This window comes from Mastigoproctus giganteus, chromosome 2 (assembly GCF_048544385.1).
Source record: "Mastigoproctus giganteus isolate SK-2022 chromosome 2, ASM4854438v1, whole genome shotgun sequence".
Lineage (NCBI taxonomy): Eukaryota > Metazoa > Arthropoda > Arachnida > Uropygi > Thelyphonidae > Mastigoproctus > Mastigoproctus giganteus.
The window spans coordinates 172,017,152-172,031,652 of record NC_143576.1 but is presented as its reverse complement, the minus strand read 5'-3'; the positions used below and the strand labels follow the sequence as shown (position 1 = coordinate 172,031,652).

Sequence of the window (14,501 nt, the reverse complement as noted above, 5' to 3'; positions counted from 1 at the left end):
CATATATTTATTATAATTTTATGTTATTTTATATCATTATAATAAAGGCATTTTATAGAGTTGAGTCAGTGTTTTTAGTAGCATCACAGAGAAATTATAGAGTTCCTGACTCCACAGGTCTCTTCAATGATGTTTACTTCCCTCAGTCCATATCACTGGCTTCTGCTTGGCACCACAGTAAGTTGTCCTCCTTTGTCTATATCCTTTCGTCTTCATTTCACATTACTTTTGTTTAAATTCCTCTTGTGTTGCTTGCTATTTTAATTTAATTTTACCTTGATTTGACCTTTTAGTTTAGATTTGATCTAGTTTTTATTCCTTTCCATTTTGGTCTCTGTTGGGTCGGCTATATAAAATATACATCAGCGCACTTTTTTTGTCTCTTGCTTAAGGTCTCTGTTTATGATGTTTCATATCACAAACAGAGACCTTACTTCTTGCTGTGTTTCTTTGGCTGCTGACCCTTGATGAAGAAGCTAAAATCATCGGATCTATAGCATTAAGTACTATTTGTATTATTTTTATTTTATTTTACAGGTACCTATTTAATTTTTTCCATTATTAGTACATCTGATGTAGTCAGCATATCTCCACTCATACTCTAATCTACTTGTGTGTGTGTTTCAGATTTACCCACAGGCAAAAGATGTCAATTTTTCAGGCCAACCGATAATTTGCTCTTCACCTTTCTGAGAGGATAAAGGTGGTAAAACAACTGCATACATGACAAACCAAAACTAAATATGTGGGCTAATGAAATCTAAGGTTAAATGACAGTGGCATTTAGTGATAAAAATTTTCAAAACTAGAATCTAGAAACTGTAAATGATATATAGTGCTTTTTTTTTTTTTTTTTGTGGTTGGCATTGTGTATCTCATTATGACATTTCACACACTTTTGGCCTCAGCATTACTGCCAAGCACTGGTCTAAATCACCTACTTCTTGGTTTAATTTGTAACTTTTTGCTTATTTTGTAACTATTTATTACAAAAAAAATTTTTTTAGATACACAACACTTCTACGGAATCTAATTTCACACATTATATCTGCTTATATCTCACTTTATTTCACATTTTTTACTCTAAGCTTGTACATTACATATATAGCATACATTACATACAGTCAGACCTCTATATAACAAAATCGATTGTTCCCTTGAAAAAATTTGTTATACAGAAATTTTGTTATAAAGAAATATGACCTTTTCAACAATGAAAAATACTGTAAATTCAGAAATATAGTAAAAGATGGGAATGAATAAATGTTCTAACATTTTAAAACAATTTATTAATGCATACATATTAAGAAATTACTACTTACATGATGCCCAAAATTTATAAGTACACTTTTAAGAATTAATGTCATAAAATATTTGGTTATTTTTTTTTTTGTTGTACACTGGATTCTATTGTACACTGTTCATAAAAATGTTTGCATTTGTTTAAATTTTAAACACTCAGATATATTTTTTGTTACATTTTCTTCCCACTGAAGGCCTCAATGCAAAATTTCAAATGCTGCCAACATTTGTTTGGAAGATTTAATATTGCCCTCGTTTTCATCCAACTCATCGTTGATATTGTCACTAGTTCTTTAAATATGCTCTAAAATGTTGGAGTCACTTGGATATTGAACTGCTATGATATCATTATAAACTAAAAATTTGTCAACAATTTCTACACTGATCAAACCTCGCTTGGAACTCTTCCCAAGATTGCTCAATGTCTTCTAGTAGTTCATCCCTCTCATCTCTGTTAATTAGCATTTCAGCAAAACCTACTTTTGCGAAACAATTCTTAATCACTGTTTCCATCACATCTGACTCCACACTTTCACCAACTCTGATATGCACATCCGCAAATCTATAACAGAATCTATAGGTTGGTTGGTTTCTATTCTCAGTATAATTTTTTTCAGTATGCGCCTTCGGTAATGCATTTTCAAATTCTTGATAATGCCTTGGTCTATTGGCTGCAGTTAAGATCAATTATTCAGAAGGAAGAAAATAAGCTTCGACACTTGTAAGTTTCAAAATTACCGAGTGAAAGTGGGCAGGGCAGTTGTCGACAATCAATGTGATTTTTCTGTTTTCTTTCGTCATCTTTCTATCGAAATTTAAAATCCATTACTCAAATTTCACTTGTTATTCAAGTTTTTTTGTTGTAGTTCAACTCTAACGACTTTACTTCTTTGAAACATCGAGGTTATTTACTTTTGCCTATAACCAAAAGTTTCAGTTTTTCATTACAAGCCATATTTGCAACCAAAAGTGTAATTCTCTCCTTACTATTTTTACCACCTAAACATTTATCACCTTCAAAAGTAAGTATCTTGTTTGGCAAACATTTAAAAAATAGACATGTTTCATCAACGTTGAATACAATTCTTTGGACTCTTAGTCCTCCGTATTTTTTTATTATTTTTTTTTTTCAAAACTGTTTCTTTCCAATGGGTATAGTCTTCTTCGATTGCAACTACACTTTCGTCAAAAAACTTTTTCTAGTAAGCCATGACACTCTTTAAATTTGTCCAGCCAACCAGAACTGGCTTGGAATGTTTTGTGCCCCAGAAAAGATGCATACTCCATAGCCATTTCTTTTATTAACAGCCCTGACATAAGTATGTTTTGGTCTCAAATCAACTTCATCCACTTAAAAACTGCCGGTACTAATATTTTGGTCTCAAATCAACTTCATCCACTTAAAAACTGCCGGTACTAATATTAAAAATATTCTAAGCTCTCTATACACTGAATTAAATGCATTAACTATATCTCATTTTTATAATATACTACATAGGTATAGGAACGACTTCATGTTTAAAACTTTATTTTGAATGCTGCATATTACCTTTTCTCTCTTTAATAAGTTTCTTCAGCATGGCAGCCAAACTCAAGCAACCCTTGGCACCAAGTTTTTTACAGCATACAAGTACAAATTTCTTTTACTAAAAGAATACTTGTTCCCACATCTGAGAACAAGTATCCTTGCAGTATCCCAAAAACCTTTTCCAAAAATTATCAACTCTGTTCAGAAGACAACTTGGTTAACATATGAAATAACATCCTATCTTTTCTCTCAGAAATTCACTTATTCCTCATCATACAGATATTTAGCTGGGTACTGCATACCTTCTCTACAGATGCTTCAATGGACATTTCTTCTTTGTTCAACTCTGATATGTTCCCTTCTCAACCCTAACTCACTGATGGTACCTAAGTATCCAAGTGCTGAGGTGTGTGTGTGTGTATGAGAGAGAGAGAGAGCCTTAATAGATTTCTTACTATTGTAGTCTTTTATAGAACATTTAAAATTGCTAATAATAACCAATTTGGCAAACCTCAGAAAGATGCCCACTGTACTAGGAAAAGTAATTTTTAGATAAAACTCCAGATAATTCAATGGTCCTTTTAAGATATCTTGAATAAAATTCTGAATATGGAAAAGCATGTCTTATTTCAAAGCATAGCAGCTGCTTGTTCTTTTATTTATTTTTTAATAAATCTTTTGAAGCAATAAACTAATAACAGATAGCCATTCACTGGCTACATCTCACAGTAAACCACTAGGAGTTATATAAAAAGGGGGGGGAAGAATTAATACTTTACCACTAATGATGCTATCTATAATTGGCTGAATATGTGGAGCTAGAAGTTCTGCATTGTTAATAGCTGCCAAGGAGAGGTAGCTTGACAAATTGCGACTTAACTCTTTGTTTCCTCGGTGCAGAAATTTCACTGCAATTGGTAAAGCTAGCTTCATCACCAACTTCTTATTGTGATTCTAAACAGGGGGAGAAAAAAATCTGTCAAAAAAGATTAAATGAAAATAAAAAAGTAACTAAATGTAAATCACTGACATAACAAGCCGATGTAGGACTAAAAGCATAAATTTAACTGTAATTATTCATCATGCTTTAAAACTTAAAATTTATTCAATATCAGTGTCCACATTTCCACAAGTCTTTAACATGAGAAATAGTTACATTAACACTGCATGATATCAATAATTTTGAAATATATAAAAATAAATAAAAAAGACTGAATTAAGTGAAAAGAAAACTGCTCTGAATTCAATATCACATGTTTATCTCTATTTGTATAAAAAAGAAGTAAAGCTTTTTAAGCTGATCTAAGGTCTAGTAATGTGATATCAAATTCAGATTGTTGGTCTGCAGGCTTTTCACAAAAAAAAAAAAAAAAGTAAATTCCCCACCTACCAAAAAAAAAAAACCAACAAAACTTCCAAGGATATCAAGATAAAGAATGGAACTTAAGTGAATTAAACTTGATGTTGCTATATTTTACATAAATAGAATCATAATGAATCCGGGGGGGGGGGGGGGGAATCCATATGCACTGGAAATAAGTGAAAAATTTCCAGTGCATAAGTGTAAAAATTACATAAAATTTTTGTAACAATTGGCAAATCCAGAGAAATAAAATGAAAGATTACAGGAATTTTGCTAACAGAGACAATGAGGTGATTATCCCAAATTGAAAAGTAACGAATAAGCTGCATTTTGAGTACCACTACAGGTCTGGAAGCCTCATTTTAAGAAGGATGTGAATCTCTTGGAATGGGTATACTTGGAAACTAGGCACATGAAAGGAGAACTGATTTTAGTGTTTGGGGCTTAAATGAAATTAATAATCTAAATATGATGGTATCCTTACTCTTTCTCATATAACACACACATAAGGGGACATAAACTGAAAAAGGATGGATGCAGCACAGATACATGAAAATTTGCTTTCAGAAAGACAGTAATTGATTGTTGGAACAAACATCTGGAGTTATAGAAATGGGTAGTTTGAAAAAATATAAGGAAGAATTAGACCATTTATTAGGGGATGGACAGATAAGGTAGATAGTTTTTTTTCTGGCTGATGCTTGTTTGTTACAAGCAGGCATCCTGGCATCATTTTCCACTACCAGCATTAATAGTGATAAGCATATATACATCAAATAAAAGCAATACACAAAAAGAAGCCAAGCAAATTGGCTCTTTTAACAACTGAAGAAAAAGAAGTATGGCTTATAATCATAGTTAAACATGAGAAAAAACAGTCATCTAAAAAGCAGGACAGAGACAAACCACTGTGAATGGCAAATGTGAATACAGAAGGAAAAGAAATGAAAAATAAATTGGTCAACTACTGAGTTCTGGGCACTCAGGATGAAGGGTCCATAGACACAAATGACAGTTAGTGTAGTATCTCAAATAGAGAGATGGTAACTGAAAAAAAAGTTTCTAGTACCCAGGCTTGGCCTAAAACTGAAGAACTAACAAAAACATTGTCTATTTGAGTCTTTCCAGTTGTTGTGAATGACAAGGGTGGGAGAAGTGACTCAGACTTCTTCCTGGAGAAGCGATTAAAGTCTTGAGGGAGAGGCGACTGGCAGGTGAGCGCCGTGCAAGACTCAGTGCAGGCGCCTCCCCACCACTGCTACCTCAACACTGGCTCTCTGAGTACCACCTTGCCAGAACAACTCCAGCTTTGAAAATTGTTAAAAAATAATTCTCATCACAAAATTTATAAATGACCTTTATAGAATTATTAACTAACAACCTTTTTTTGTCACCAAAAGGAGAGTTATTTAGTAAAAGGAAGAGCGCTATCGAAGTGCAATAAAAAATTGGTTTTTTAATTTTAACACAAAAAGTAAATTATAGAATTCAATCAGAATAGTTTTCCCTTGATAAGCATCGAATAACGCACAGCTAATGTGATTTTTAAATCTTTAGCTCCATTAGTGACGGAAATAGAAGGGAAGGGATACGAAAATTACTCACATTTTTCCTGTTTGGCGCTGCCATTTTTAATCTCTTTACCTTAGTGTAGTTAAAAATATTTTAAACCTACTCGTTGAGCTTTTTCCCATGGTGTATAATAAGCTATAGGTTGTAGACAACATTTTTGTCCCCCCCACATCCCCCAATTCTCAGACAAATTTTTGTCAACAACGATCAATATGGCATTATGTTGGCCCACATGATAAACAAACCCATGCAAAATTTCAAGTCAATAGGTTGAGTGGTTGCAGAGATACAATGCTGTGACACATCATCGGACATACAACCGAGTGAGTGACATTATAAGGCTCCTTCGTTAGACTACGAACCCTAAAAAGAGGGGCAGAAAGAAAATGTATAAAAAGAAGTGACAGCTAAAAAGACTGTGAAGGGAAAAAAAAGAAAATATCACCAACAATCAGCCCAAAATTATTATTATTATTAGCTATATGGCGCAAGGAAGCCTGAGGCTTATGCTGCACCAGCCAAAAAAAAAAAAAAATTCCCCGAGTTACCCCGAGAGAGAGAGAGAGAGAGAGAGAGAGAGAGAGAGAGAGAGAGAGAGAGAGAGAGAGAGAAAGAGAGAGAGAGAGAGTCAAAAGTAGAAGGGAATCACCAAGAAAGAGAAGAATGATGATATCCAGCTCAGGACCTTGGGTGTGCCAAGCCACCAGGGGCTCACATCACCAGATGTGAGCCCCTAGAGTTAAACAGGCTGATGCCTTATTATTGATGTTTTCTCTTTCTTTTCTTTTCTCTTCTTTCTTCTCCTCCCACATGTGCCCTTCTTTCTTCTCCTCCCATTTTTAGCTGTCATAATTTTAAGGTTCCATAATTTTAAGGTAAGTTTTCTCGCATAATTTATGCATTTGAAATTTTATATTTAAAGGTTAAAATGTTCCTACCACATTTAATATTGCTATGAAGAGAAATGGTGCCTTAAAAATCATCTAGAAATATTGGTCATGCCAACCAGTTAAAATTATTTCCCCTGGACACATCTCAACATGGATTCACTTAGCACTGTTTTTATTCCTCCAATTAATGGTGCTAAGTGGGGTATACCTGTGCTGTAACGTGGAGTGTACTGTAAACACAGGAGTTCTAAAATGGTCTTCCTTATAATTAAATTTTTATTTTAATCAGGGTTTATTTCAACCAATCTATCTCGAAACAAGGTGGGAATGAAAAGAAAACCAATCTATTATTGTTGTAGTATCCATTGGTATACTGAAAGTTGGCTTGGACCAGACTGTAAACACAAAAGTCATTAGGGATATACAGGCAAATGGTAATTTCATTAGCTCACAAAAATTATTAAGGATTATCTCATTATTAGTGGAAGATAGGTTAATAATCCCAATAAAGATGATAGGCATTAATATAACAAAGTGACTGATACTATCACAGTCTTTCGTGATTTGAAATTTAAAATCAAGAAAAACCATAACAGATCAATAAATATCTGGGCATTCGTATTGAAATGATACTTCTGAAATACCTGAATGTTATATTATAAATTATGAGGTAAAATTACCAAAAATATGCAGCTCACTATATCAGATGCGATTTTGGCATGAGGAGGATCTTCATCTTTGGGAGATGGTCGAAGGTCATGATTGAGACAAGATTCCAACAAAGATACCATAGCAGGTGCATGCTGTTCAATGGTTTCTGTATCCCTAAAAAAATTCAGTTTTTAAAAAAAAGATATCAAATTAGCATTTATAATCACATGATATAATTACTATATTTTCTTTTTTCTTTTTCATGGCAATCTTTTTCCCATTCCTGTTTACATTTTCTGAGTTTGTCTTAGTGCAGAATTTTTTCCAACAATATTATATACAAAATTTTGTATAAAATATCGATTCTCCACCAAGAAATGAATGCAATAACAATGCTAATCAAGACTTAGGTTTAATTTCATTTGCTACAAGACATCTATAAAAATATTTACACTGCAAAAATAATGCTAAAGCCACTGTTATTGTTATCAGTTTGTATTTTTAATATACTACTATAAGTAATAACTAACTTAATGTCAAATGGGCTGACAAAGTTCTGCACCTTTGTAAAACACTTTTTTACTTTGCTTGTGTCAATTAACTTTAAGTGCAAAAATTAAAAATTAAGCAAAACTTTATTCTAACCTAACTCAGCTAAAGCTTCTTATATTCTTATATTTTAACAAAACTCACCTCCAAATTCCATTTGGTTTAATGCATGAAAGCAAAGAATTAAAAATTATTAACTAAAAACCTACTCCCAATGAAGGTGTACCTGTAATTAACTAATCCTGTTAAAACTGCGATTTTGAAACTTGTGTTAGTTACTGTTGAAATGGCCAAAGAATACAAGGAAGTGAATTTCGAAAATATTAATTTCAGAGAGAGAGAGAGAGAGAGAGAGAGAGAGAGAGAGAGAGAGAGAGAGAGAGAGAGAGAGAGAGAGAGAGAATATTACTCGATGACCTATACACAATGCTAAAAAGTGTCTTCCAGTGATGGCTTAAATAGTCAAATGCTTCACTACCTTGTAAGGTAAATATTAATTCCCTTCATAAGCTTATACCACACGAGTTACAGTGCTCATTATTTCACCAATTTTCAACTGGATTACATAGGAGGGAAGCATATAATTTGACTATTTTCTTATCTACTCTTTACTTTTTTTTTTTTTTTTGATGGGTACAGATGCAGCAAAAGCCTGTGGCCCCATTGTGCTATAGGGAAAAATACTGCTAATTCAATTTTATTTTGAATATAAACAATTTCATAAATTTTTTTTTTCTAATACAATTTTTTATTTTTTGACTTATTCTGTAAAAGCTTGCTTCCTTGCATCATTTGGCACTACTACTAATACCGTCTGGAGTGCAATGCTCTTTTGGAAGCCATTAAGTAAAAAGTAAAACTTCCTTTATTGCTTAAAGATTATTGGACTTTTTTTACTTCTGATTTGAATTTAGCTGTGTGGTATGTGGTAGTCGTACTCTGCCACCACTGTTATAATATCGATATAGGTGGAGGGTTTTTACGTAGTTTTGTAGCAGTGTAATCATTATTAAAAGTGTTTTGGTTAGGCTTATGAACTGCAAATTTATAGCATTACAAGTTTTTTATAATGTAACTTTATAACTTAGTATGTAAAGTAATCTAAAATAGTATAGTTTGTACTACAGTCAAATAAGCAGGATTAGTGTAATATTATTCTTTTCAATATCTTAGTTTTGTGAGCTGATTTTAAATTAAAGTTAGAATCAAACAAAATTAAAGGGCTCAATTCTGCTCAAAGTGGAAATATTTTGGTTTGGGGAAAGAACTTCAGAAGGCAATTCTACAAATTGCAATTATGTTATGTGTGCCCGCTTTGTGAAGCTACCTTTAGCAGGACATGACAGCCTTGTGTGAGCAGTGGAAAGAGAATGACGAGATAAGTGCAAATTCGGTGTTCTGATAGACTTATATGAGGGCTTGAAGAATAGGGTTGATGCCCTCAAAGGATTAAAAGAGAGGAACCCATCAATAATTCAGCCACCTGGCCCAATTCTAGAGTACATGCCCCAGCATCAGATAACATAATGACATCCTCTACAGCAGTGATCCTTGGTCCCACAATGAAGTACCTATAGTTTGTGCCTCAATTGTCAGGGAAATGGGAAATATATCATACAAAAATAAAAGTTGGAGTAGGAAGGTATGGGTACCAGGGGAAAAAGTTGATTGTAGAGCAACCAATATTTTAAGGCCACAAAAGGTGATACTGTTATACAAGTTGGTACTAATGATATTAGTTCATAAGAGTAGGAGATCTGAGGATCTAAAAAAAAAAAGTATAAAGACACATTTATAAAAGTCACAAGTTAGGACTGAAACTGAAAGTGCTTGCAATTCTGCCAGACAAACAGGAGGGAGTACATAATGACAGCCTTGTCAATCAATTAAGCCCTGAAGAGACCATGCAAGGCTCATAGGGTAGAATTTTTCTCAACATGGTTTTCGCTCGTTAACAGGAAAGACTACTTCTACAAGGATGGGATACACTTAAATAAAAGGGAGAAAAGAATATTGGCAGATGCCATTGAGGTAATGTTAGGTGGGTAGGAAAACTGTTACTCTGGCAAATGTATCCCCAATTGAAAAAGAGGAATCTAAGGGTGATATGAGTAATTAGACCAGTTAGTATAACTTCTGTTCCGAGAAAAATAATGGAGTCACTGGTTAAAAATTCATTGCAGGATTATCTAGACAAGACTGCAGTAGTTCACACACAGCATGGATTTATTAAGGGAAAGTCTTGTCTGACTAATTTGATTGGATACTATGATGTGGTCACAAAAGAAATAGAGGGAAAAATATAATTTTCATATCAATACTTGGATTTCAGGAAAGCTTTTGATACTGTTGCACATAAATGACTGCTGTACAGATTACAGCAGTATGGCATTAAGGGAAAGTTGCTGCTATGAATAAAGAGATGGCTAAGTGGGAAAAGACAATGGTAATCAATGGACACTGTTCTTCTTGGACTAACATTATTAATGGGTTCCCCCAAGGTTTGATGTTGGGTCCACTGTTGTTTTCTGCATTTATCAATGATACTGATGAAAGTATATCAGAATTAATATCCAAGTTTGCAGATGATAAAATTTGGCATCGTTGTTAATAACAGTACACTGCTGCAACAGGATCAAGAAAAGTTGGGCAGATGGGCTGAGAGGTGACAACTGAAGTTTAACATTGTCAAATGCAAAGTACTGTATATGGGTAGCAGTAACCCTAGAGTAACGCACCAACTGTATGGTAATACACTCAGGGTAGTGGAGAATGAAAAAGACCTGAGGGTTATTGCATAGCCAGATATGAAGTTTTCTGTGCAGTGTAGCCAGGCTGCCAGAACAGCTTAAGGGGTCTTGTCAATAATATACAAGAATCTTGCTAGCAAGGATAAGGAGGCAATTATCCCTTTGTATAAGGCAATGGTTAGGCCACACCTTGAGTATTGCATACATGTCCAGAGGCGTCATTTTTGGAAGGACAAAGAGTTGCTCTTACCAAGAAAGGCTTTAGTTCTGAAAACTAGGCAGCTATGAAGCAATCTGACTGAGGTGTTTAAGCCTTTGACTGGATTGGCAAGCTCAATGCTGATGGAATTGTTCCTAGTGTTCAGACTATACACATGAGGCAGCATATGTTGCCAGCAGGTGGTTGATTGCTGGAGAAAACTTCCATTGTTGTTGTAGAAGCAGTAGTTTGAATAAATTCAAGGAAGAACTAGACAAACTATTGGAGGGGACGGGCAGGTGATATGGGATTTTTTTGACTTATGCTCTTAAGTTTGCTTTCTTGCATCATTTGTCACTACTTATACTAAATTAACAGATGTTGATGCATTATGAATTATCATCTAAAAATATTTACACATGATTATATTATTTTGTTGTTATTTGGTTTTTAGGAGCATTAGCAACTAATTATATTCTGTACTACCTCTTCTGCTATTAATCTGGATTATTGAAAGTTTACCAAATGTGCGGAATAGACATGAAACTATCAGGTTCAAAATTGAACTGGAAGAAAGGGAAATGGGGATTACCATTTTTAGATATTTTGTGGAGAGGGGACAGAAGTTAATTTTTATAAAAAAGAAGACTAGGGCCTATACATTAATTATAATTAGATTTGGTTTGGTTTTGATTTTACTGGCGCAAAAATTATAATTAGAACTGCGAACTGAATATAAAAAAAGACTTCATCAAAAGATTAAATCAGAGCAATTAGAGGGCATGACAAAATAAAATATTAAAATGCAGAATAGAGATGAACTCAAAAAGAGACATATCATACAGGTGAAACCCACTGATCAAAAGAATTGCAAAGATCAAAAGAATTGCATCACAATATAAGTAGGATAGCATTAGCAAACTCTAGCCATTTTTCAACATTCAAACTTCACAGGTCCTATCAATTTTTCTCATTCTCATCTCTTTTTTTGCACAATAATTGTGATACTACGTCTAAGAAAAATCATGCAAAGAACAATACAGTATTCAAAAAACCAATGTTGTAAAATATACATAAACACTATAAATACACACCTTTTGTCATAAAAACTGCTTTTCAATGAGGTTGTATTGACTTTTATGTTCGTGCTTTAAAATTAACAAACAGTCAAAAATTCGGGCGAAAAAGGAAAACAATGCACTCAGTGTTTTTTCAACTATATACTAAGTAGACATTAGGGAACAAACGGTTGCACATTTTAGTCGTTACTTTCAAGTCTTTCATTTTTTTCAAACTATCAAGGGTTGACTTTCATTGCATCTTTGTTTCTTTTTAACAATTTCAATAAGGCATTTTAACTGTAAAATTGAAAGAGAATTTACCTTTTCTGTTTCAAGAAATTCAGTTTGCAAACCAGCAAGTGCCTCCGAAATCTCAAGTGGTGGCTTTGGCTCCTCATCTTCATTGCCTTCAGATGCATCATCTGGATCATGAATTTTACCAGTAATGTTTTCAATTATCTAGATTATTCGATTATTTCAATTTTTGTGCATGAGCGCAATAAATAAAACACGACAGCTTGTCACTTTGTTCATTTGAAATACAAATCAAACAGATCGTTACTGGTATGAAATAACAAAAGGATTGTGCCATGTATGCAAATCACTTATGTGATTTTGCATGCATCCAGTGAACTTCTTAAAAAAATATACATTCAAACACTTTGCAGTAAAGTTACGAGTCATTATAGTTCTTAGGGAAATCAAAGGATAATGCATATCGCAGATTCACGTTAAACTGAAAATATCGGCACGTGCACACAAAGAATTTAAACATACAGGTGAAATCTTCAGCGAGAGCAGTAGTAGTGGCATGTGATGCAAGAAAGCAGGTGTATGAGCTTATGCAGCATCAGCCAAAAAAAAAAATATCACACTATTCACTCCAAATGCCTGTCTAGTTCCTCCTTAAATTTATTTAACCTATCAACTTCCACAGCAACAGATGGAAGTTTGTTCCAGCAATTAACCACCCACTGGCTAAAGGCTAATTTCCGCACATCTATTCTACATCTGTCTTTTCTTAATTTGAATTTATGCCCTCTTAGGTTCGTAATCTGAACAAGTGGAAGGATCCCATCAGAATTCAGCGTGCTCAACCGATTCAAGGCCTTATACACCTCAATCAGATAACCTCCAGCCACTGCAATTTGCAGAACTTAAGCCGCTCTTGGTAAGAGGATCCCTTTATTCCACCCACCAATCTTGTTGCCCTTCTCTCTACTTCCTTCCTAAAATGAGGCCTCCAGACCTGTACGCAGTATTCAAGGCGTGGCCTGACCATTGCCTTATACAGAGGGACAACCACCTCCTTTTCCCTGCTAGCAAAATTCCTATATATCATTGACAAAACCCCATGACCTGCCCTGGCAGCCTGCCTGCATTGCTCAGAAAACTTCATATCTGACTGCACAATTACTCCCAGGTCTTTTTCAATTTCTACTACCTTAAATGTAGTACCACACAGTTGGTATGTTCCTCTGGGGTTACTTCTACCCATACGCAGTACTTTGCATTTGTCAAGGTTAAACTTCAGTTGCCACTTCTTAGCCCATCTGCCCAAATTATCTAGTTCCTGCTGCAGTAGCACACTGCCATTAACAACCCTGTCAACCTTTGTATCATCTGCAAACTTCGACACTAAGCCGGATATACCTTCATCAATATCATTGATAAATATACAAACCAACAGAGGACCCAACACCGAATCCTGTGGGACTCCACTAATAACATTAGTGCACGAAGAGCAGCACCCATTAATTACCACCCTCTGTCTTCTCCCACTCAACCATCCTTTTATTCATTGTAGCAACTTAACCTTAATACCATTCTGCTCCAATTCGTACAATAGTCTTCCATACGCAAGTGTCAAAATCTTACTTGAAATCCAAATATATGATACCAAATTATTTTTTGCATCCAGTTCCTTTGTAACCACATCATAATATCCTATCAAATTTGTCAGACAAGACTTTCCTTTAACAAAACCCATGCTGTGTCTGAATTATTGCTACAGTCTTGTCTAGATGATCCTGGAATGCATCTTTAACCAGTGACTCCATTATTTTACCCGGAACAGAAGTTAAACTAACTGGTCTGTATTTACTCCTGTCACCCTTCGATCCCCTTTTGTGAATTGGGGATACATTTGCACATCTCCAGTCCGTGGGGACCTACCCTGAGTCCAAGGATGCTCTCATAATTATGGCTAAGGGTTTGCTTAGTTGCTTTGCCACCTCCTTTAATATAACTGGATAGGTCCCATCCACCCCAGGTGTCTTTCTTATGTTTAACTTCAACAATTTCTCCTCCACTTTGCTCTCAGTTATTACAAAATCATTAAGCACCCTGCTACAATTTGAAAACCTTCTGCAATTTTCAAACCTTAATAACTCCTCATATGTGAATGTAGATGCAAAATACTCATTCAGTTTGTTTGCTATCTGAGCAGGATTATCAACAGTCAAACCATCGATATCAAGTGGACCAATCAGATTCATCCCCTTCCTTTTACAGTTTATATAAGTAAAGAAATCCTTGCTGTTTTTCTTAGCATCTTTTGCCAAAGATTTCTCACAATCTGCTTTCGCCTGTCTAACCTCCTTTGTGACCTGATTACAGACTAGCTTATATCTGCC

The 14,501-nt window shown here is 34.5% G+C and overlaps 1 protein-coding gene across 1 annotated transcript in view; it reads right to left on the bottom strand.

The window, feature by feature from the left end:
• Positions 1 to 14,501, bottom strand: part of melt (ventricular zone expressed PH domain-containing protein melted) — a 283,797-nt gene that overhangs the window by 238,139 nt on the left and 31,157 nt on the right. The window contains exons 3-4 of the mRNA XM_090368782.1: positions 7,336 to 7,480; positions 3,610 to 3,784 (exon numbers count right to left, since the gene is read on the bottom strand). Of these exons, the coding sequence (XP_090224908.1) occupies positions 3,610 to 3,784; positions 7,336 to 7,480 (320 nt within the window). The remainder of the gene's footprint in view (positions 1 to 3,609; positions 3,785 to 7,335; positions 7,481 to 14,501) is intronic.